This window comes from Dasypus novemcinctus, chromosome 1 (genome assembly GCF_030445035.2).
Source record: "Dasypus novemcinctus isolate mDasNov1 chromosome 1, mDasNov1.1.hap2, whole genome shotgun sequence".
In the NCBI taxonomy this organism is placed as follows: Eukaryota; Metazoa; Chordata; class Mammalia; order Cingulata; family Dasypodidae; genus Dasypus; species Dasypus novemcinctus.
The window spans coordinates 201876537-201902338 of NC_080673.1; the positions used below are offsets into that span (position 1 = coordinate 201876537).

The 25802-nt window shown below is 42.2% G+C and overlaps 1 protein-coding gene across 5 annotated transcripts in view; it reads right to left on the minus strand.

The window, feature by feature from the left end:
- EVC2 (EvC ciliary complex subunit 2) overlaps window positions 1–25802 on the minus strand; it is a 166890-nt gene that overhangs the window by 21779 nt on the left and 119309 nt on the right. For 4 of the 5 annotated variants that reach the window (XM_058301201.2, XM_058301196.1, XM_071217375.1 and 1 more), the window contains one exon: window positions 488–715. The exons of the other annotated variant lie outside the window; for it this stretch is intronic. In XM_058301201.2, coding sequence (XP_058157184.1) covers window positions 488–715 — 228 coding nt within the window. The remainder of the gene's footprint in view (window positions 1–487; window positions 716–25802) is intronic. 5 annotated transcript variants of the gene reach the window in all.

A 25802-nucleotide genomic window follows, 5' to 3' on the forward strand; every position in this document is an offset into this window, starting at 1 on the left:
TTTATACAGAAAAAGACTAAATTAGTCATCAAAAGAGCTACTGGCATAGCTTTGGCTTTATGGATATACCTGTCCCCCTGGAAAACGCAGCACATGGAAAGAATGGTAATAATTAGAATTGTAAAAATAAAAATGAATACCTTATTCCATTGTATCTAGGATGATATTAATGAAAGACACTCTGTTCTATTTCATAACCCTATGAAAGAGACAATGCCAATAATTCAACTCTCACGTGCCCTTGACTATAAGATGCATCCAGTTTCAGAGACGTTAAAATGCAAAAAGGAGGAGTCTTAGGGTCAGTGAAGAGGTCTTGGGTGAGAAGGTGCTCTGTGATCATACGTGACCGCATTCGGTCCTCACAGTGACAGGTCGGGTGGTTGCTAGAAGCTCGGGGAAGGAGAAGAAACGGAGGCGGGCTCCAAAAAGCACCAGGGGGTGACGGGGCCAGGCTGTGCCGCCGCCTCCCGGAGGCTGAGCTCACCGGGCTGTGGGACTCCAGGATCTGCGCACAGGCCGCCTTTGTCAGGGTCTCGGACTCGCTCAGCTCTTCCAGGAGCAGGTCCCGGATGCCCAGGAGGGCGGTGTACGCCGACAGGGTCTCCGTCATCTTGGCCGCCTTCTGGAACTGCAGAGAGGCCAGCGTCTCCGCAAAGCGCTCCTCCTGGGCCTCCAGCTGCTGCACCCTCTCGCGCAGCAATTCTCCGCGTGCCTGGGACAGCGCCAAGACAGAAACCAGACAGGGGTGAAGTGGGCGGTGAGCGGGGGAAAGAGAGCACACGGCTAATAAACGGCATCCTTTTAGACCTACGGCAGTCAGCCATTTGTTCGGGATCCCGAAAAACGTCTCCAAGTGTTTAAAACCACGATGCACCGGAGACCGGGGGCTCCTTTAGGACCAGGGCTGGCCCGCTGCTTCTAAAGCCCCTCCCTGATCTCTGGAGTCTGGTGGTCATTAATTCCATATTTCTGGGAAGCAGATTTGGCTCAACTGATAGAGCGTCTGTCTATCACACGGGAGGTCCAGGGTTCAAACCCCGGGCCTCCTTGACCAGTGTGGAGCTGGCCCGTGTGCAGTGCTGATGCGCGCAAGGAGTGCCGTGCCACGCAGGGGTGTCCCCCGCGTGGGGGAGCCCCATGCGCAGGGAGTGCGCCCTGCAGTGAGAGCAGCCCACCCAGGAGTAGTGCTGCACACACGGTGAGCTGATGCAGCAAGATAACGCAACAAAAAGAGACACAGATTCCCGGTGCCGCTGGCAAGAATGCAAGCAGACACAGAAAAACACACAGTGAATGGACACAAGAGCAGACAACAGGGGCGGGGAGGAGAGAAAAAAATTCCATATTTCTCATTCTCATCGTGTTGCTATTTAGTGCAAAACCTTGAGCGGCTCCCCGTTCCCTAGGGAAACAACCTTCTAAATGTGGGCTATGAGGTCCCACCCTGCTCTCAACCAAGCGACACTTGGAAAGGTCTGTTCTGTTCTACCAGGGCCACCCCACATCTGGGACTTCCGTCACACCTACTCCTACTCACAGCTCTTTGAGCCTGAATGCCCTGCTCTTGGCGCTGCTTCCAGTGCTCCTCCCATTCGTGTCTTCCTGAAACTCTCCGATTTGTCCTTTTGGTCTCTGGTCTCCAACGAACTGCTTGGCAGCAGCGTCATTTCTGCAGATGTTTGGCGTCCTCCACGTCCTTCTTCAGGGTCCTACCCCTAGCCACAGGTCCCCCGCCAAAACAGGAGCTCCTCCAGCACAGGTCACCCCAGTCCTCGGCAAATCCTAGATGCAGGACTGCACTGCCAGCACTCGTTCCAACGCATCTCAGTCTCCACGCACTGCCTTCTCCAGAAAAGCTGTTCCAGGGACACCACAGTCTAGTGTTTCTCAGACTCCAGCCCCCAAACCCCTAAAAAGGCAGGTCACTGGAAATAGTAACCCTCTCCCCTGCCCAAGGAACTAAACCAAACCGGGGTGGGGGGGATTATAGCACAAGTCTTTCATCTTAAAAGTTGGTAGAGTTTTCTGCTCTCAAACCTATTTTTAATATTCATCTGTTCATATTCAGATGTTTTAACGTAGTCGGCATCAGAAAAATGTTTACAATAAAATACAGAGGTTGTTGGTGTGGGAGGAGTGGGGTGAGGGGGGTGGGGGGTATATGGGGACCTCCTATTTTTTTTAATGTAAATTTGAAAAAAAATAGAGAAAAAAAATTCAAAAAAAAGAAAAGAAAAAAAATACAGGCTGTCAGGAGCCAAGGGCAGGGCTCCCCCCACACCTGCCGACCTTCCCAAGGCCAAGGCCAGTCCACGACAGCCTCGGCAGGACGCAAGCCTCGGTGTGGAAAGCTCAGGCTTCATTTCTAGGGTTTGTCCTTCAGGAAAAACTCAGATGCAGGGGAGAGCGAAAAGGGCCCTAAAGAAGAAAAGGACTCTGGTCAGGTGTTGTGGGCTAGGGGAGGGTGATCCCTCCTGGGGGAGCCCCCAAAGCCTCCCTGGAGAGGTGAGATGGGCCTTGGAGGATGAGCAGGACCACCCACGAATGCACATCTGCAGAGGCAACCTGCAGAATCGGACGAAACCCAGACCTCCTGGAGGAAAGAGGTCCATTAGGATGTTCCCTAGCCCACGAAACCTTGCTCACAAGGGGATGATACCAGACCTTGCTTTTTCCCTAATTTGGAAGACAGGTGACCGCCACTAGCCCATTGTTGGGTTTCCATGGTAACAGCAGATAAGGGGGCTTGGCCTTCTGGGTGGGCTTCCTGCCAGGTCGGCTGAGCAGCGCACACAGCTTGCATGGTCGGTCCGATGCCCCTCAAGGCGGCGACCCCGAGGTGGTGTGTGATTACATCTATACAGGGACATTTAGGAGCCCGAGTCTTTAAAGCGCTTTACCGATCTTAGTCTCTCAGTAAATTCCCTCTTTCCACATTTATTTTTTCACAGTAAATTTACATTAACAACAAAAAATATATTTACACCCTCATTCATTAATCCAAAAAAAAAAATCATTAATGAGCACCAACTCTGTGCAGCTGAAAGCACTGTGCAGCTCCCCGGGGGGGGGGAGGGGGGGAGCTAGAGAAGGAAAATGAATGAGACGTGGATCTTTACTGAGAAGCAATAACAGCAACAAAGAGCATGGCTGCTGCAGACAGACGCCAGATCCCAGCTACTAACCAGTGACCTTGGGCAGTTAACACTAATCTGTCTATGCCTCTGCTCCTTCATGTGTAAAACAACGATAATAATACCACCCAACACAGAGCAATTTTTAAAAAACAGCCTAGTTAAGGTATAACTGCCACACAGTAATCTGCACGTACTCAGTGTACAATCTAAGTTTTGACAACTGTGTACACCCGTGTGTTTTAGTTCCCTAAGCACCTTAAAGTACATACCATGAAATTGTTCAGCTCGAACAATGGGAATTTATTCGCTAGCGCTTAGAGTGAGGGCAAATGTCCAAATCAAGGCATCATCAAGGCAGTGCTTTTGCTACCAGATTTTGTCTAGGTTCTTGGCTATGCTGCAGAAATGAATTTCAAGAGCACATCGGGTGAGTTAGGCCAGTAATTTATTCAGGCAAGGAGGGACGAGAAATGAGAGAAAATAACAGAGCAGGGGTCCCAGGTAGAGAGGAAAGTGCTGAAAAGGGATAAAGAGGGCTGATTTACAGATGACAATTCCCCATTTCAGGTTATAAATCCCCAGGTTTTACTTGCGTGGCCATCACACAGAGAAAAACTGGCGAGAGTGGTGCACAGAGGGCAGGACAGGCGTCCACAGGCAAGAGCACGCAAGAGCGCGCACTCAGGCCTCACGCCTGGCTTTTTGAACTGTTATTTACTCCACCCCTTGGCTAATGGCAGGGCAGGAGTTCCAGCTGCTGTTTTGACTGATCACTCTACCCATCAATCCCCTGGAGGGCCCAATGATAAAGTCCTCGGGGAATATCCGGGGCTTCTCCTGGCTTCCAGAAGAAGCCCTTGTTCTGAGTGGCAGAATCTTGGGGAGGGCCTTCCAGCAGCCATCTGGGGTTACTGATGTCCACGTGGACTCTGTGAGGTTCCAGATCCATCTATTGAGTCCCTATTTTACTAGACTGCTTCACTCTCTACCCAAAGACCGACTGCCAATGATCCTGGGCTCCTCCACCAAATGGCAAGGCACACGGTGGCGTCTGTGGGTCTCTCCCTTCTCTTCTGAGTCTGTTGCAGCTTCTTCCCTCCTGTGGCTTTCTCTGAATTTCATTCCCTTATAAAGGATCCAGTAATAGGATTAAAACCCATCCTGACTGAGGCAGGCCATGCCTTAACTGGAAGAGCCTCACTGAAAGGTCCTACTTAGAGTGGGTTCACACCCGTAGGAATGGATTCGCCTTGAGAACCTGTTTTTCTGGGGTCCATACAGCTTCAGCGCACCACCGTCATTAAACAGTTTAATATCTGAGAGAGCTGGCACGGAGGCGTGTTGAGTAAACGCCAGCTGCTGTTGGGCTGGCTGTTGCGGCTGTGGCTAATACTGTGATTATAGGTAGGTGGGGGTTGGCGCCACAAGGGTGATGTGGCAGGCTAATGGGACAGGCAAGGGGAGGCTCAGCGCAGGGTGGGAAGGCACCGGTGTTTGAATTGGACGGTACAGGATCCAGCATTCAGCTAAGAGGGAGCAGCACAATCAAAGGCACCGAGACTAGAGTGCGCAGGCTTCCCGTGGGGAGCAGAGAGGATCACGACGAAAGTGGGAAGCATCTAGGAGAGGAAATGGCAGAGGGGACCTGGAGGTTGGGCAGAAACGTGTCCCAGGGCCCTGTGTCCTGGGTGCAGGGCTGCAGACCTTCTCCTGGGGCAGAGGGCAGGACCGCGGGCAGCCTGCTGGGGGATTCTGAGCACCACGAGTGACCGGGGGCCTGGGGGTGAGAGGAAATGCAAGTGAGGTCTCCTCTGTTAAGTATCCATCTGCGAGGTATTTCCTGTGTTATCTCCACGTGGTTTTGCTTACTCTTGACACTCTGGGGTGGGGTGGTGGTCCAAGGATAGGGTAAGCCCGAGCCCCCTGCAGGGGTGCAGTACAGTGGAGGGGTCAATGTGAGGGACATGGCAAGCTTTTTATTTATGTACTGCATACCTGAAAAGTGGGAGAGCACCTAAAGCCTGTGGGATATGCCCTAAGTACCAGGTGGAAGACAAAGTTTAGAAAAGAAAGATCCTCCAAAATCCTCTTTCCTTCTTCTTTGAGAAGCTTAATTTGTTAATTCCGGCACCTTCAGAATATGTCCCCAGCTAGAGATTCCATCCTTGTCTAAAAGAACTCATGGGAAAGCATACAGATTTGCATTTCTATGAGGAATTAAAGACGGCTTCATTAAATATTCACACTATCTAAAATAGTAAAACTTCATCTGCAAAACAATATGCCGCTAAATATTTTTATTTTAAATGAGAATTTCAAAGATCTTCCTAACTTGTTTTCCATGACAGCAATGTGGATTTCAAAGAAGAGATTTCTTCTGTGCACTGGGATGACCTTTAAAGGCATCATAAAAGAAACTCAAGTTAAGGAACAGAGAGTGATCGTAATTCTAGAAAGTTCAATGAATCACAAACCTCCTCCGTGCCCAAGGTGGGAACCAAATACAATCACATGCATGGTCAAGCCAGAGAGAAGTCAAATGTCAGCTTTAATGGAGATGAAAGTGAGATTAGAGAAAGTGGTTCAGATGTGTATCCAAACAGAAACATACTCCCCCAAACAGCAGACCTTCTCCACTAGCTCAGCACAGAATGGAGGGAGGGTGGAGTTGAGCTGAGCATGCCCAGTTCCTTCTTCCAGACCACTGGATAACTTCCTCCTAGGAGAATCATGAAGAAGTGGAGAGAGGATAAGAGTCTAACCAGCAAAAGTCCATCTATGTGGACAGAGACCACGAGCACGGACCACACCAAGAATCTCACAAATAAATGTGGGGAGGAAAAGGCTGGTGCTGGGTGTGGGTAACAGTGGCTAGAGCTACACAGTCATAGCTTCCCGTTCTAGTGGCACACCAGGTTGCTGCATGGGTCCAAAATGCCCAGAGGCAGTAAGAAGAGGGAAGGGGTTTAAGACTCTTGTATCGAATCCATCTTGCATCAAGATGGAAGTGGACTCAGTCAAGGTTGCTTGGATTAACCATTGTTGAACAAAACACTACTTTGCTAAATAAGCATTGTTAGTGCTTAAATTTTAGAGATAGAAAAATTAATGTGTACGCATGGAAAGACTTCTCCATCTAAATATTGAAAATACAGAAATCTCAAATTTGGAGTACTGCCTTAAACCACACAGCCTAGTTTTGTTTTTTTATACTTTGTTCAAGATTGATTTGATATCTCTCACACAGGAGCTAATCACTTAACTTGCTGTGTAATCTAGACAAGTTGTTCAACCTCTCAGAGCCTCAGTTTCTTCTGTGGAAAGGAAACAATACAATAAAAAGAGATAATACTTAGTACAGTGCCCGGTATCTAGTAAGTCCTAATAAAGAATAGCTGCCATTATTATCACTACTATTATTATTTTTATTATTATAATTATTAGCTGAATGGGGTCTCTGTCGTGTTGCAGAAAAAAAGATAAAATAATGGTTTGTAATATTGGGATTTTTTTTCTCCTTTAAAATTGTTTTTATATTTTTTATTACAAAATACACACGTTAATTTAGAAAATATTAACAACGAAGACAGCAGATTTGTAACATGCATCTCCCTTTTTTTTTTTTAAGGCAAAAGGAAAAATATGGGAAAAATGAAGAAGAAACAACAGCAACAAAATTTTAAAAGCTGGAAAGTAGAGCAACGTATTAGTCTGCCAAAGGGCTACTAATGCAAAGTACTAGAAATCTGCTGGCTTTTATAAAGGGTATTTATTTGGGGTAAAAGCTCACAATTATAAGGCCCTAAAGAGTCCAACTCAAGGATGCTTTCTCACCAAGTCAGTTGCTCATGTGTTAACACACCATGGTTGCCAGTCTCTGCCTGGTCTCTCTTTCCTGGGCTTTCTTTTCCTCTTGAGGCTCTGTGGGCCCAGCTTCCTCCCATCTCAGCTCTAGGCTGGCACAGGGCTCATCTCTCAGGGCCTCCTGTATCAGTCTCAGCTGTAAACTACCAGGTGAATGGCTCCAAGATCAAAACTGACAGAGCTCTCTTTGCCCATCTGTCTTCTTGGTTAGTGTAGGTTTAGATCTGCCCAACAAGGGGGCAGGAGTCCAACCGTGAGTCACGCCCTACTGACACGGTGGAATCAAAGCCCTAATTTTAACAGGTAATTTAATCAAAGACATCTCAGCTGAATCTAACACAATCAAAGGATATCACACCCAAAAGAACAGATTAGTTTAAAACATAATCTTTCCCTTTTTGGGATTCATAAATAACCTCAAACTGCCCCAATTAATGAGCAGTAAAGGGCTTAACAGACCCCCCAAAAAGCTGAATTCTATCAGCAATGGAGGAAGCAAAAAATGAACATAATCCACCCTGCATAATCCCCCCATATCAAAACATACATCTAAAAGTGGGGCTAAAAAGTGAAACTAAAACAGGAGGAAAGATTAGAATATCTCATTAGGAAACACTTCCCCAGAAAACCTCTTCCACACCCCTCCTCTGCCCAGCAGGCCAATGTCCTCTCTCAGCCCTGCAGACGACTGGAGACTTGTTGTCTGGAAGAGTCTCTGAACTTGGGAAATCAGGCTCAGTCGAAGGTTAAGGCCCTGTCATGAAAACAGAGGGCTGAAAGTTCACAATCAGACTTCTAAAACCCCAGGCCTCCTTCCCGTGTGGTGCCCCAGTGCTGGCAGCTGGGCCTTTTCCATCCAGGCAGCAGGCCAGAAGGCTCTTCCTGGAGAATCTGACCACTCTTGAAGAATGAGCTGAAAACACTGACATCGGAGGTTCCCCGACAGAATGGCCCAGACTGATCTAGCAGAGCAGGGGCACAGCCCACCAGCCCTACTTCTGGGTGCACAGCCTCCCAGCAGCTTTTATTACTACACTCATACACATGAGCAGACCGCCAAGTGAGAGCAGACATCTATGAACATGGAGGTAACAGTGGACAAGCAGTAACCAAAAGAAACTGAATGTTTCCAGAGAGATACCGGAAGTCATAGCAGTCTTAAAATAATATGAATATGTTATTTCCTTAAGAAGAGAACATTCGGAGTGAAAATGCTCTTGAAGAATTAGAAGTTAAAAATTTAAAGGAAAACCTCAAAGGTTTAGAAGATAAAGCATAGGACACCCTCCAAAAAGTATGCAAAAGAATAAAGTGAAGGTAAAGAGAAAAACACACACACACAAAAGAAACCAAAGGGGCAGTCCATAAGGTCCAACATCTGAATAATTACAGTTTTAGAAATAGAAATTAGAGAAAAGAAGAGGAAATCATAAGAACAATTTTAAACAATTCCCAGAATTCTAAGATTGGTCAAACTATCAGTCAAGTATAGCGGCAGAATAAAAAAATTTCAGCCTAACAAAATTTCAAAATATTTAACTCTCCCACGCGCCCTTTACCAAGAAGCTAATGGGGGCTGTGTTTCATTAAAACAAAGACTAATCAGGGAATAGAGGGCTGAAGAGAACTAGTAGCATGATTTCAAGATGGCTGCTGGGTATCAGGCATAGAAGGCAATGTTCAAATGGAGCAAGTCAGAGGTGCAGGGAGAGATCTCCTCAAGAGAAGAGAACTGACAGAAGACATGCCATATGTGACTGTCCTGACAGGAGATTTGGAAAACTGGCAGAGAAATGGGTTGAATTAATGATAAGTACATAGAAAGGCAACCAAATGTATGTGTGTGTATGTGTGTGTGTGAGAGAGAGAGAGAGAGAGGAGGAGAATTATAAACTCCACAAAAAACAAAAAGTGATACAGGAAATAAAAAAGGAATCCAGGGAATTGTGGGAAGATGGCAGACTACAAAGTTCTAGGAATCAGTCCCTCCACCAGAACAACTATTAAACCAGGCAGAAATAGTCTGAATCAACGAAACTCCAGAGTCCAGTAGAACATCAGATAGCATTGGGGAAGAGTGGGTGGAAGAGCCTGGTAAATTATGGTAAATACCAGTCAATTGCTCTCTTTACATAGTAGTTACCGTCGCCTTGAACCCACTCTCTTGGCAGGCAGCAGTGAGGTGAGGTGTAGCCTGCCGGTGCCAGGGAAGGAAATAAAAATCCATTTCCTCAAGATCTGGGGGAAGGTCCAATAATCTCTGATCACTGCTTATGGTTAGCTCCTTTGGATTGCTGGGCCCAGCTCTGAGGGTGGCCATTATTCCAACCCATCCTGGACAAAGGCAGTAGAGGAAACTTGAAGATGGTATGCCTCCTCAGAGCTGCAAGGGACAGTGGAAGGGTGACATTTATTGGGCAGGTGCAGAGTCAAGAAAGCTCATTTTGAGGAATCAATTTAATAAGAATAAAGAAAAATTATAAATATGCATGCACCTAACAGCAGAGCCCTAAAGACTGAAAATTTGAAGTTAGAAATAGTTCTATGTTAATAGTAGGAGACTTTAATACACCACTTTCATTAATGGATAGAACATCTAGACAAAAGATTCATAAGGAAATATAAGATTTGAACAATACTCTAAACCAATGTGACCTAACAGACATATATAAACACTTCACCCAACAACAACAGAATACACATTCTTCTCTCATGCACATGGATTATTCCCTAGGATAGACCAGACCTTAGACCACAAAACAAATATCTCAATACATTCAAAATTATTGAAATCATACATAATGGGATGAAGCTAGAAATCAGTAACAGAGGAAGAAAAGGAAAATTCACAAATATGTGGAAATTAAACAAAATGCTCTGAAACCAACAGGTTAAAGAGTAAATCAACAGAGAAATTAGAAGTTACCTTGAGGTAATTGAAAATGACAATACAACATACTTACTCAAAATTTATAGGATGCAGCAAAGGCAGTGCAGAGAGGGAAATTTATGGCTTTAAATGCTTATCTTGAAAAGAAAAAAGATCTCAAATCAGACCCAGACACCTAATCTCAAAACTGGAGGAACTATTAAAAGAAGAGAAAACTAACACAAAGCAAGCAGAAGGAAGAAAATAACGAAGACTAGAGTGGAAATAAATGAAATTGAGAGTTAAGAAACAATAGAGAGAATCAACAAAACCAAAAGTTGGTTGTATGAAAAGACAAATAAAATGAACAAACCTTTAGCTAGATTGTCAAAGATAAAAAGAGAAAGGACACAAATAATTAAAACAGAAACAAAAGGGGGGCATTACTACAGACTCTACTGAAATAACAGGACTATATGAGACTACTATGAATAACTATATGCCAACAAATTAGATAACCTAGATGAAATGGACAAATTCCTAGAAACAAAGTGTGGCAGTTTGAGATTATTTTATGAATAACAAAAAAGAGAAAGATTTTTTGAACTAATCTATCCCTGTGGGTGTGATATCATTTGATTGCATTAAGTTAGGTTGGGAAACTTTTGATTAGATTACTTTGATAAGACCAATTTAGGGATTTTGATTGGACAATGTCAATGAAGCGTGAGCCAGCTTGAGTCTCCACCCTTTTGCTGAATCTGATAAAAATTAAGGCACAGACAGACACAGGAAAAGGAAGTCACCATGTATCATCGTGCCGTATAAGAGAGAGGACCAGAGGATCACTTAAGCATGAAGCCCCAAGAGGCTGGGCCTATGAAGCAGCTCAAGAGGAGAGGAGGCCTGCTGTATGCCTGACAGCTACCGCTGAACTCAGGAAGAAAGTGAATAGCCGAGACTGAGATAGGAGGTCTTCTTGATTAAACAAACACTTAGGAAACTAGGAATAAAAGGAAACTTCCTCAACATGATAAAGAGCATATATTAAAAATGCACAGCTAACATCATAGTAACTGATGAATTATCAAACGCTTTCCCTCTAAGACCAGGAACAAGGCAAGGATGCGCGCTGCCCCCACTGTTATTCAGTATTGTGCTGGAAGTAATAGCCAGAGCATTATGCAGGAAAAAAGAAATAAAAGGCATTCAAATGGGAAAGGAATAAGTTTGCTTATTTGTGAACAATCTACAACAAAGCTACAAGAGCTAATAAATGAATTCAGAAATGTGAGGGATTACAAGATCAATCCCCCCAAAATCAGTGGTGTTTCTGTACACTAGTAATGGGTAATCTGAAGAAGAAATCAAGGAAAATGTCCCATTTCCAATAGCAACAAAAACTATCAAACATCTTGGACTAAATCTAAACAAGGAGTAAAGGAAACTTCAAAACATTGCTAAAAGATATCAAAGATGACCTAAATAAATTAACAGACATCTGTGTTCATGGACTAGAGGACCAAATAATGTTAAGATGAAACTTCTGCCCAAAGTGATTTACAGATTCAATGCAATCTCAATCAAAATTCCAACAACCTTATCTGCAAAAATGGAAATTCTAGTCGTCATGTTTATATGGAAAGGTAAGGGGCTCCATAGCCAAAGTTATCTTGAAAAATAATGAAGTTGGAGGACTCACACTTCCTGATCTTAAAACTCATTACAAAGTCACAGTAATAAAAACAGTATGGCACTAGCACAAAGACAGACATACGGACCAATGGACTTGAATTGAGAGTGCAGAAATGAATCCTCATGTTTATGACAAGGGAGAAAAGACCACTCAGTTGGGAAAGAATAGTCTCTTCAATAAATGGTGCTGGGAAAACTAGATGTCCATATGCAAAAGACTGAAGGTGGATCCCTACCTCATACCATATACAAAAATCAACTCAAATTCATGAAAGACCTAAATATAAAAACCAGGACTATAAAACTCCTAGAAGAAAACATAGGGAAGCATCTTCAGGATCTTGTGTTAAGCAATAGTTTTTTAGACTTTATAACCAAGCACAAGCAACAAAAGAAAAATAGATAAATGGGACCTCATCAAAATTAAAAATTTGGGACATAGAGGACTTTATCATGAAAGTAAAACAACCACCTACACAATGGGAGAAAATATTTGGAAACCACATATCTGGTAAGGGTTTAATATCCAGAATATATTAAAAAAAATCCTTCAACTCAACAGGCAGACAAACAATACAATTGAAAAATGGGCAAATGACTTGAATAGACAGTTCTCAGAGAGGATAAACAAATGGCCAGAATGCACATGAAAAGATGCTCCACATCATTAGCCATAAAGGAAAATCAAATCAAACCCACAACAAGATTCGACTTCATAATCCAGAATAACTACTATTAAAAAAACTGGAAAATTACAAGTGTTGGAAAGGATATGGAGAAATAGGAACACTCATTCATTACTGGTGGGAATATAAATTAGTGCAGCTGCTGTGGAAGACAGTTTGGTGGTTCCTCAGAAAGTTAACTATAGAGTTTACCCTATGACCTGGCAAATCCACTTCTAGGTATACCCAAAAGAAATGAATGCAGGGACTCAAACAGATCATTTGTACACTGATGTTCATGGAGGCATTATTCACAATTGCCAAAAGTTGGAAGCAACCCAAGTGTCCATCAACAAATGACTATACAACCAAATGTGGTACACCCATAGAATGGAATATTATTCAGCTGTAAAAAGGAATGAAGTTCTGAGGCATATGACAACATGGATAAACCCTGAAGACATCGTGTTGAATGAAATAAGTCAACTACAAAAGGACAAATATTGTATAATTTCACTGGTAGGAAGTAGCTAGAATAACCAAACCGATACAGGTCAAATATAGAATACAGGTTACCAGGGACAGCTGGGTGGGGATAGGGAAAAGGAGAAGAAGGGAACGTTTTGGAAATGTATGATGGTGATGATAGCACAGCACTGTGATCCTAATCAACAAAACTGAACTAGATATTTTAATGTGGTGAAAAGGGCAAAAGTTAGGTTGTATATCTGTTAATAGAAAAACATTTCTAAAAAATCCATGGAATTTCACAACAGGAATAGTAAACCCTAAGTTAAGTCACAGAGTATAGTTAGTACAATTATAAACATATGATTTCATCAGTTGTAACCAATGTGCCCCATCAATAAAAGGTAGTAATACTAAGGTAGTTTATGGGAACCCTGTACTTTCTGCATCATTTTTCTGAAATCTGTAACTTTTCAAATACTTTTTCTAATTTTAAAAGAAAGAAAAAGGAATCCCAGGTTAACACATGACTTACCACAAATAACATGTAAAGAGTCATAGAATCCTTATGTACTGGCCTAACTATGTTGGGGCGAAGGTGAGGGGGGCCAGGCAGGGCTCGTGTGCCGGGCAGGCTGAGAAGAAAGGCAGCTAAACATTTCCCTTCCACAGGGGAAAGTGAATCGATGACGCCTAAAGCGGAGAAATCAAGAAACAGCAGGACAAGACATTACTTGGAGGTATGAAGGTAAACCAACAGATCAAGACAGAGAGTTGAAAATTGTTACTTCCAGGGAAAGAGCTGAAAATTGCTACTTCAAGGAAACCTGTGTTTGTGTGTGTGTGTGTGTGTGTGTGTGGCTGGGGAAGGAGAGAGCTGCTCTTTTTTTCAGCCCAAAATTTGTGAATTATTTCACTTTTGGAAAGAATGTGTGCCTACATTTGAGAAAAATGAAAAATACAATTTTCAAATGGGCAATGTAAAAATTAGAACAAAGAAAAATCACTACATCCAAAACATCTGAAAATAACCATGGTAACCTCTAGGTATGGGACAGGAAGAAGCAGCAGAAAATGAGATTGGAAAGGTAAGCTGAGGCCTGACTGTGGGGCCTTGAGCCCTAAGCTAAGAAAACTGGATGGTGTTGGGAAGCCCTGGGGACCACCGTGCTTCTGGAGATGACTCTGACGGAGGCTGGGGAAAGGCATGAGGGAGCTGCAGGGAAGACACGGGAGGACCGCCAGGAGGCTTTCCCAGGCTGTGTGGACGGGCGGATTTCCCCTGCCCTTCCTGAAATGGATTCCCTTCCAATATGCCTTCCTTCCCAGCTTTACAAGGACCTGCCGTCAGTTTTCGCTCACCAGGCCATCTGAAAATGAGCACGTTATTCTCATGCTTAAATGCTCGTCACTTCTGCAGTGACAGGAGTGTGAAGAAGTGCCAGTCACCCCTGCATAATTGCAGAGGCAGCTGCAGAAACACAATAGCACGCCGGGGTGGCAGCGGTGGGAAGTCCCACCCCTGGAGGAAGGGATTCCTAAGAACCAGGCTTGCACGGCAGATCAGGAACTGCGGAGACGGTGAATGAATAATGGATGGGGGAATGGCTCCGCAGCGGCCGTGCCACTCTGACGGAAAGCGAGATCGTTAAAATAAAACCAGAAATAATGGGTGAGCAGGATTATGTGGTTGTGTCATCGTCATTTATGTTCAAATGTTTCTAAAGAAAATTTATGAGAAATTTGCATATAGGCTGAGCAAAGAGAGCAGGAGAAGCACACCAAACCTGAACAGCAGTGTCACCTGCGTTGCTGGAGGCATCAATCAGATCTGCTAAAAGGACGCAGAAATGGGACACACGGGGCTGTGCTGTGGGTTCTATTCTACCTTACCAGCTCATGACCCTGGGTGAGCCTCTCAAACTTTCTGAGCCTCAGTATTTTCAACTGGGAAATGGAGATAGTGATAGTTGCTCTACCTGTTTCATTACCAAGGGTGTAGGATGTATGCAGAAGCTTCAGGATGGTGTGAAAGATCAAGGGATTGAAAACGACCCAAAGGTCGTTTGAGGGCTGGTAAAATCACCTAAGATTCCTACATTCCACGCTGCTGTCAAAAGCAATGCAGCAGCTCTTATGTAGTGATACAGGAAAGCTTCATGTTTTGGTGTTAAGTAAAGAGCAAAGATAGATAGATAGATAGATAGATAGATAGATAGATAGATAGATAGATAGATAGATAGATAGATAGGTAGACAGACAGAGATAGATAGGTAGATAGACTGACAGATGATAGCAATAAATAGATGATCAATAAATGATAAAGGTAGGTAGATAGAGATAGATGATTGAGACACAGAGAGATAGGCAACATATGAATAGGTGATACAGATAGGTATAGATACAGAAAGATACAATAGAGAGATGATAGGTAGATATAGATGACACATAGATGATGATAGACAGATAGCTAGATGGATGATAGATCCAATAGATATGATAGATGATAGATAAATGATATAAGTAGGTAAGCAGATAGATGTAGATGATTAAGTTGCAAATAAATATAGACAGATATGGGTAGATGATAAAGATAGGTAGCGATAGATAATAGATATGATACATAATGATAGATGATACACAGATAGAGAGAAAAAGAGAGAGGGGAGGGAGAGAGAGACTATTTCCAAAAGGTACAAAGTTAAAAAATGAGATGTATAACCTGAACTAGGTATCTTCTCTGCTTTGTGGACTGCCCTCGGCATTAGAATAGGAGAAACCAGATACACTCTCTGGGTTGGTCCAAGTGTTTAGGCAGCAGGACCTTGGCCAGGGGTCATTTTGCATGGCAGCCTTCCAGGACTAAGATCCTACTCACTGGCTCTAGCTGGCTATAGTCTCCTGAGGTCAGGGGTAGAAGACCCCAATGTCCCCTCCCCATAGGGCACCCGCCTCCAAGCAGCCCTCCTCGGGTGCCCTCCAAGGGAAGCAAGTGGGACTGGCGTTAGCAGGGCAGCCCTGGCAGGGAGGTGGTCGCAGGGAAGCAGAGCTTAGAGCGATTCTGGTCATCTCCCAAGCCCACATCACAGCCTCACCCCTGCTGAGAGGTCAGGCTTTCCTGGGCTGCCAGGGCTGCCTCAGCTCTAAAACCCACCTGCCAGCAGAAGGAGAAGAACAGCTCAGAGCGGGGTGGAGCCTGTATCCCCTAGCGCCAGCCAGGTGAGGAGAACTGAGCAGCGGAGGCCATGCAGGGGACCCCGGAAGATACAGCTCGCCCAAGCCTTCTCTACAAAGTCTCCCCTAAATGGTCAGGCCTTTTCCCCACTGCCCCAGCTCTGCCCTTCCCTCTCGCTGGTCAACGGCCAGAGCGCCCCTGGGGACTTCCCACCTTCAGGCAGCCCCCACCCACCATCCCTGCTGGCAGACCCGAGAGGATGAGAAGCAAACCCACCACCTCAGCCCTGCTTCCGGGCTTCCGCAGTCTTGGGCTGCGTGTGGTGGGGGTCCCAGCTCCTCAGCGCCGCTGCCCAGACCCCTCGGGACCCGCCTACCTGCCCCCTGCCTCCCCAGAGCCCCTCCTGCATTCCTACCAGCATGTTCTCATCCTTTAACAAATCATCTAGCGATCGAGTCTACCTGCCTGCCTCTGTGTGTGTACATGCTTTTTACTGAACCCTGAAACTTGAAGCTTTTCCACATCAGCACATGAGCGCATTCTCCTTGCTTTTGATTTATCTAGCCTTCTGTTAATGCGCATTTTAAGTTGCTTTCAATCCTAGATATTTGAAACAATCTTGGAAATTGGGATATGGGTTGTTCTCACAAAGGTGCAAGCATTCTACTATCACAGAAGAGTAGATAATAGAGTATGGATTAGAGTGGACTTACTGGTGTTCTGCTGGGGAACTATTGTGATTAGTAAGGGAAGAAATTGTAGTAGTGATGTGGAGAGGGTGGTCACGGTGGCTGCTGATGGTCGGGAGAGGGAAGAAGAGATGTGATGTGGGGGCATTTTCAGGATTTGGAGTTGTCCTGGGTGGTGCTGCAGGGACAGATGCTGGACATTGTGTGTCCTGCCGTGGCCCACTGGCTGGACTGGGGGAGAGTGTGGACTACAATGTGGACCACTGCCCATGGGGAGCAGCGGTGCTCCAGAAAGTATTCGCCAGGTGCAGTGGATGTGCCACAATAATGGAAGAGTTTGTTGATGTGGGAGGGGTGGCGTTGGTGGGGTGGGGGTTATATGGGGACCTAATATTTTTTGAATGTAACATTTAAAAGAAAATAAAGAAAAAAAAAACTTTTTAAATGACACTTTTACCACATGAACTTTCGGTCAGATCCCAGATTCCTGAGATCGAGGGTCTCCTCCTGCACCAGCCAGGCCTGCTCATCTTGTTCCTCACGATTTCTCCTTCTCGCACCTCTTTTGTTCCTTATTGAGATAAAGTCACACAACACACACGCTCACCATTTTAAGCACTGTAAGGTGTACAAGTCAGTGGCTCCTGGCGCATTCACAATATTGTAAAACCCTCACCACTATCGACTTCCAGAACGTCTTCATCACCTCCAAAGAAAGCCCACACCCATTCCACAGTCTCCCCGGCCCCCGCCCCCCAGCCCCTGGTTATGAGTCTGCATTCTGCCTCAATGGACTTGCTGACTCTGGATAGCTCACGTAAAGGGACTCATGCAACATGTGGTCTCTTGTGTCTTGCTTCTTTGACATAGTCTAATGGTCCATGTCATAGCAGGTTTCAGAATTCATTCCTTTTTATGGCTGAATAATACTCCAATGCACTGATATACCACAATTAGTTTATCCATTATTCTGTTGATGGACATAAGGGTGCTTTCCAACTTTTTGGCTATTATGAATAATGCTGATATGAATATTCCTGTACAAGTTTTTTTTAAACACGTTTTCAATTATCTTGGGTATATGTCTAGGAGTGGAGTTGTTGGGTCATATGGCAATTCTATGTTTAACTTATTGAGGAACCACCTAACTGCCTTCCATAGCATCTGCACCACTTTCCCACCAGTAATGTATGACATTTCTCCACATATTCCCTAACACGTATTATTTTCCTTCTTAAAATTATTATTATAGCCATCCCAGTGGGTATGAAGTGGTATCTTACTGTGGTTTTGTTGAGGTTGTTGTTATGGGAGGAGTGGGGTGAGGGGGGTGGGGGGTATATGGGACCTCGTATTTTTTGAATGTAACATTTTAAAAAATGAAGACCAAAAAAAACCAAACCAAACAAAACAAGTATTTTGGCCATTTTAAAATTGGGTTATTTGCCTTTTTATTATTGAATTTGAGTTCTTTATGTATCTAGATACTAGATCCTTAACAGATATAACATTTGCAAGTATTTTATCCAAGTCTGTGGGCTGTTTTTACACTTCCTTTGATGCCCAAAAGTTTTAAATTTTGATGAAGTCCCAATTTATCTACTATTCTTTTATTGATGCTTTTGACGTCATATTTAAGAAACTGTTGCCAAATTCAAAACCATGAAGATTAACAACTTGGTTTCTTCTAAGAATTTCATAGTTTTAGTTTTTACTCTTAGGTCTTTGATTCATTTGGAATTAATTTTTGCATATGGTGTGAATTAAGGGTTCAAGTTATTATTGTTTTACATGTAGATATGCAGCATTATTTGTTTAAAAAGACTACTCCTTCCCCATTGAATGATTTTGACACCCTTGTTGAAAATCAACTGACCAAAGATGTACGAGTTTTTGCCTGGACTCTCAATTCTACCCCACTGATCTAAATGACTATTCATATGCCAGAACCATACTATTTTGACTATTGTAGCTCTGTAGTGAGTTTTGAAATCAGAAAGTATGAACCCTTCATTTCTGTTCTTTATCAAGATTGCTTGGCTATTCAGGGTCCCTTACAATTCCATATCAACTTCAAGATCAGCTTGTCCAGCTTGTCTGCCAAAAAAAGTGGGGGGGCAGTTGGAATTTAGATATTACATTGAATCGACAGGTCAATTTGGACAGTATTGCCATCTTAACAATATTGTCTTCCAGTTCATGAACATGGCATGTATTTCCATTTATTTAGGACTTCTTCAATTTCTTTCAACAATATTTGGTAGTTTTCAGTAAATAAGTCTTGCAAATCCTTGGTTAATTTTTTTCCTAAGTATTTTATTCTTTTTGTATCTATTGTAAATGCAGTTGTTTTCTTTATTTCATTTTCAGATTTTTTCATTTCTGCTGTTTCTTAGAAATACAACCAACTTTTGTATATTGGTCTTGTATCCTGCAACTTTGCTGAACTTGTTAATTGCTTTTTGTGTGGATATTATACAATTTTCTATATATTAGATCATGTTATCTGCTAATAGACTGGTTTACTTCTATCCAATTTAGATGCCTCTTATTTTCATTTCCTGCCTAAAAGTTGCCCTGCTAGAACTCTTGATTCAGTTTTGAATAGAAGTACCAAGGGCAGACACCCTTGTCTTGTTCCTGATCTTAGGGGGAAAGTTTTGAGTCTTTCGCTGTTAAGTATGGTGTTGGCAGTGGGTAATACTTATCCTTTTTGAGGACAAATGAAATCGCTTTTAAAAAATGTCCTAGTATAAAGTTGCAAGGAAGGCCTCAATAAATTTCAAAGAATCAGTATCATATACACTTTGTTCTCTAACCAAAATACAATAAAATTAGAAATCATTAACAATAGGATAGGTGGAAGTTTCCACCACTAGACATGATGGAATAACAGGGACCAGATTTATTTTTCTACTTTAAGCAACTAGAAAACCAGATAAAATATAAGCAGCAATGGTTTTCAGATACTGGCTAACAGGAAGCATAGGACTGGGATATCTGAGAGAAGGAAAATAGACAAAATGAACCTCATAACTGCCCCTAGCTTGTTGCTTGAACAGTTTCTAGTGAGCCTGTCAGACTCACTAGGTTAAGATAAAAATAGATCAGAGTTTGGAAGGTTACTGTGGCTAGAATTTGTCGAACAGAGAACCAAAGAGAAAGCAGCTGAACAAAGAGACACAGAGTACCAGAAATTTTCAGGCATTCCCTCAGTTCTTAGGCATAGCACTGTGCATGCTTGAGAAAAAATACCAGGGGCCAGGGAAAGAACCACCAGAAAGCAATAGGAAGGGCAATCTCAGGACCTCACTCAGATCTTGAAGAGTCTACTTCCACTAGCTAGAGTGAAATGACCTCCTAACACAGAAGGCATCAGGAGGAGTTTCAGGAGGGTGTCACGTAATAGTGGGGATGGATTAACCCTAGACTAAAGGCACGTCTTGATCCACCCTAACAAAGCTCAAAATCAAGTCTCAAAGGGGTCCCAACTGATCCCAAGCAAGTAAACTACATACCAGAATAAACCCTAATACTACAAAAAGAACAGAACAAAACCCAGCACCCAGCAGGATAAAATTTACTAGTTAAAATTTCCAATAAAAAATTACCAAGTATGTAATCAATCAGGGAAACAAGACCCAGAACCCAAGAAAAATAAAACAAAGAAATACACAGAGATGATGGAACCAGCAGACCAGGACATTATAATAGCAGTAATAAATATGGTCTTTAAATTCAAGAATGTAGAAGAAAACAAATACGATGAAGGTAGAAATGGAAGACATTTTAAAAATATGACTTCTAGAGATGAGAAATGTAACATCTACAATAAGAAATATACTGGACAGGATTAATAGCAGGTTAGAGACTGTAGAAGAAAATATCAGTGACCTTGTAGACACAGTAATTGAAATGACACAAAAAGAAGCACAGAGACAGAAAAGACTGTGGAGCATTAGCAAGTGGTCTAACATGTAACTGGAGTTCTAGATGAAGGGGGAGGGGCAGGAAAATATTTGAAGGAATTTTCCAAATTTGATGAAAACTATAAATACATAAATCTAAGCACCACATTGAAAGTCAAACATAATAAATATTAAAAATACCACCAAGGCACATCATAATCAAATTGAAAACATAAACTATTAAAAGCTGCCAGAGAAAAGACATATTTAAATTACACAAGACAAAAAACAAGGCAGTGACATCTTTAAAGCACTGAAAGAAAATAAACACTTGTTCATCTAGAATATTATATATAATGAAAATATCTTTCAGAAATGAAGGTGAAACAAGATTTTCTCACACCAATAAAAACTGAGAAAATTCATCGCTGCAGATTTGCACTACAAGTAATGTTACAGGAAGTTGTTCTAGCAGAAAGAATGTGATAGATGAATATTTGGAACTGTGCAATGAAATAAGGAGCCCTGAAAATGGTAAATATGTAGGTAAGTACAATTTTTTTCTCCTTTTTTTTTTAATTTTTAAAAGATAACTAACTTTAATTTTTAAAATATTAGCAAAGAATTGTGTTAATAAACTACATAGAAGTAAAATGTATGATAATAATGGGACAAAGGCCAGGAGGGAGGAAATGGAAGTATACTGTATAAGGTTATATAGACAGTGAAATTAACATTATATAAAGGCAGTTGTTGGTGTGGGAGGAATGGGTAGGGAGGTGGAAGGTATATGGAAATATCTTATGTTTTTTAATGTAACATTTTTTGAGATGTATATATCTTCAAAAAATACAATTTACAAAAATGATGGGTTTGGGGGGATGGGGAGTGGGTTATATGGGAACCTCTTATGTTTTTTAATGTAACATTCTTTGTGATCTATTAACTTTAATTTTAAAAAGAATAAAAAATAGCACTAATAAAAAAATAAAATAAAATAAAGGCAGTTTTAAGTTAAACATATTTAGTAAGCCCCAGAGAAACTATTAGAAAAAAAGTAAGGCAAATGAATCACTTGTTAATATAATCCAGAATCATAAAAAGACTCAATTAATCTAAAAGGAGAAGTGAAAGAGGAGAAGAAAAAAAAAAACTGTTGGGGGAAATAGAAAAATAACAAGAGAGTAGACTTAAATCCAATCATACTGATAATTGTATTAAATGTAAGTTGCTTAGAATCTTCAATTAAAAGACAGAGATTGTCAAATTATATTAAAATCAAGACTCAATTTATGCTGTCTGTAAGACATTATTTTAAAATATAAAGACAGATAGATTAAAAGAAAAAGGATGGAAAATATTTACTATGCAAACACTAATCCAAAGAACCCTGCAGTGGCTAGATTATTATCAGACAAAATGAGAGACTTCAGAATAAGACATCAATTCAGCAACAGGACATAATGATCCTGGATATATATGCATTTGTGATGGTTAGGCTCATGTGTCAACTTGGCCAGGTAATGGTGCCCAGTTGTTTGGTTATGCACACACTGACCTACTGTTACTATGAGGATATTTCATGTACATAAATCATTAGTAAGTTGATTCTATCTATGGTTGATAGCACCTATAATCAACTGAGGAGACTGCAGTCAGCAATGAGAGATGTCTTATCCAATCAGTTGGAGGCTTTAAAAGAAGGGATGATTTCACCAGTCAGAAGACAGAATTTTCATCTCTCTTTCAGTCAGTCAGCTCCTCCTGGGAAATTGATCGAAAACCTTCATGAGTGTTCCCAGCTTACAGCCTGCCCTAGGGAATTTGTGTGCATGCATTCTCATGGTTGTGAGAGACAATTTTATAAAACAGCATAATATTTAGAGATATCTCCTGTTGATTCTGTTTCCCTAGAGAACCCTGACTAATATAACACCTAATAAAAGAGCATCAAAATGCTTAAAACAAAAACTGAGAGAAATCCACAATTGTAGTTGGAGATTTCAAAAGTCTCCTCTTAGTAATTAATAGAAAAAGATATTAGAAAATGAGCAGTAACACTGAAGACTTGAACAGCACTATCAACCAACATGAAGCAATTGACATTTATGGAACACTCAACCTAAAATAACAGAACAAACATTATTTTGAAGTGTACAGGAAACTTTGACTAATATTGAGTATATTCCTGGTCATCAAACCATTCTCAATAAATTTAAAAGAATATAATATAAATCATACAATACATGATCTTGGACAAATATAGAAATAAAATAGAAATCAGTAACAGTAACTTACACTGTTAATCATAATATCTACAAATAAATCAGAACAATAACTGGAAAATCACCAAATATTTAGGGCTTAAGCCATATACTTCTAAATAACCCATAGATAAAAGAAGAACTCGCAATTAGAAACTATTTTCAACTGAATGAAAAGAAAACCTCAACATATAAAAAACCCTGGATGCTGCTAAAGTAATGTTTACATGGAAATTTATATCATTAAATACTCAGAAAGGAAGGATGGTCTCAAATAAATGGCTTGAGTGTCCATCTTAGAAAACTAAAAAATGAAGAGAAAATTAAACCCAAAGGAAGTAAAAGGAAGGGAATAAAGATAAAAGCAGAAATCAATAATTTAAAAAAAACAGGAATGGGAAAGTAATAGAGAAAACAAATAAAAGCCAAAATAGATTCTTTGAAAAACAAAATCAATGAAATCGACAAACTTTTAGCCAGACTACAAAGAAAAACAAAGGAGAGAGAGAAAAGACACAAAATTCAGGATTGGAAGAAGGAACTTCTCTACAAATAGGATGGGAAGAAGGAACTTCTCTACAAATAGTAAAGACAATAGACAGATGAAATGGAAAAATTATGAAATCTGACAACATACATTAAATGGAAGGAATGGATCAGTATCAGACAATCTATTGGTATAATTCACAACATTTATAGACAAAGTGAGGCAATCATAAGATTATTTCCATAACTGCTGAAAAAGTATTTCATAAAGTTCAAAACCTATTTATGATTTTGAAAAACCCCAGCAACAAAGGAATAAAAAGGAAATTTCTTAACTTGTTTAGGATTATAGCCTTAGACAATTTTATCAAACACTATACTTGATAAAAAAATTTAAACATTCTCTTTAAGAGCAAGGACAAGGCACTGATTCCCATTATCATCACTGCTGTTTAAGTGGATGTAGCTCATTGTTTGAGCACCTGCTTCCTATGTACGAGGTCCCAGGTTCAGTCTCCAGTACCACCGATTAAAAAAAAGCACCACAGATTCTCACCACAATAAGAAAAGAAAAATGAGGTATAGGGATGGAAGTAAAGATACAAAACTGTCATTATTTATAGACAATATAATTCACTGTGCAAAAAATACACAGAATCAACAGACAAATCCTCATGACAATCTTAAGAGATATGTGCCTCTAGTATCCCTACTTGACAGATAAGTACACTGAGGCATACAGATGGTAAGCCACTTGCCCAAGATTACACAGCTAGAATGTGGCAGAGTTAGGACTTGGACCCAGCAATCTGGCTCCAGAGAAAAAATAAGGATGTCTGGAGAGACAAAAAATTAGTAACATTTCTTTACACCCATATCAAATAAATCAAAAATATAATTAAAAATAGATTATCACCCACAATTGCAACCAAATCTATAATTTAGTCAGGACGTCCACAAGACCTTTGTGGACATGATTCGGCGCCTAATCTGAGAGTGAAAGAGAGCTAATCGGAAGGGACTCAGGGAGAACAGGGGACACTGGGACGGTCCCAGGCCCCCTGAGAGCTATGGTCACCCTCCTTATAGAAACAATTGTAAAACTCTATTAAAGATCATAAAAGAAGATCTGGATACGACAAGGAACATGCCATCATTTTGAACAGGATGACAATTCTCCAATCAATCTGTAAGTCCAACGCAATCACAACCAAAATTTATTTAGGAACTTTAAAATGTACGTATCCTCCAAAATCTTCCAGGTTCAAAACTCTGAGTCTGTGAGTTTGTCCTTGCCCATCAGGTCTGGAATACATAGCTGAACATCCCAGTCTCTGATCACAGGGCCATTTTTGCTTCTTGGTGCAGCTGCCTGGGACCAGCGCTGACGCCTTGTCCCACTGACCCATGGGCTGTACAGGAAGGGGGGCACACTTATTCTTGTCTATCTGTCTCTCCTTTCCCCCTGTAGCCATCCTACAACTCTTCCTGAATTAGCCCCATGAGCATTCATCCCAGGTGCGGCTATAGATTAGTCAGCTGGATTTTCTGTGTGAAAGCCAGATGCAAACCTCAAATAGGTTTCCCATGCCAAGTGGTGTGCATCTCCGGGGCAGAAACCTAGAGCAGTGCCTGGGCCAGAAAAAGCACTCCAGGATGTTCCTTAGAGGTGGACATGGAAAGAGAAGGGGAAAAGGGAGGATGGAGAAGGGCAAGGAGAAGGAAGAAGAGGGACGTGGCGGGGAAGGGCAACAAGGAGTTCCCTTGGGAGGTTAAAGGCTCCTCAACTCTGACTGCCTGGTGCCACTGAGATTCTGCAGTGAAAGGGGCATGGGAGAGGGGCAGACAAGCCTGTGCAATGGCCAGCTCCACCACTCGCTAAGAGTGGGCCTTGGGCAATTCTCCTAAGCTCCCCCGGGCAGATGAAGATTCCAGAGAAGGGACTTATAGAGACGGGGCTGAGGGTTGGCATGGACATCAGAGGCAGAGTCTGGTGCACTGCTACCAGCGTGCTCTGCGGCCAAGCTATAGTGCCAACCCTCCTCTGGGGCTACCGTACCACCTGCCAGGCCGGCACCTTGCAGTGGATCTCAGGATCTCAGGGGCAGTTGTTAGCAAAGCCCAGCTCCGTCTTTCCAGCTGCAGAAGCTCTAGGGACTCCCCGGGTCTGAAGCCTGATCAAATAGCTCTGAGTGGCTGGCATGTCCCACTACGAGCTGCCCTTACCCCGCAGGTGAAAGATCTGAACAAACACCAAAATCGATCAGTTTGGGGAGGAACATAAAAGCCACAGGCAGAATTCTATTGACACTTGCCACAATGAAACAGGCAATCGTGATGACGGCCTGTCGTTAAAATGTCACAGCTGACAAACGCCTGCCTGACCCTTCTCCAGGAAGTCCCAGTTATGGGATCTCATCGCCCTTCTCCAAGAGGCCTCAATTATGTAGCTTGTGGAACTACCTGATGATTAGGGGAAAACTAGCATTGCGGTCTGCTTCAGACCTGAAAACTTCCTTCAAAAGCCCTGGGACGGCACTGCTGGGGTCCTCATTTTACAGCTGCAGGAGCTGAGGCCT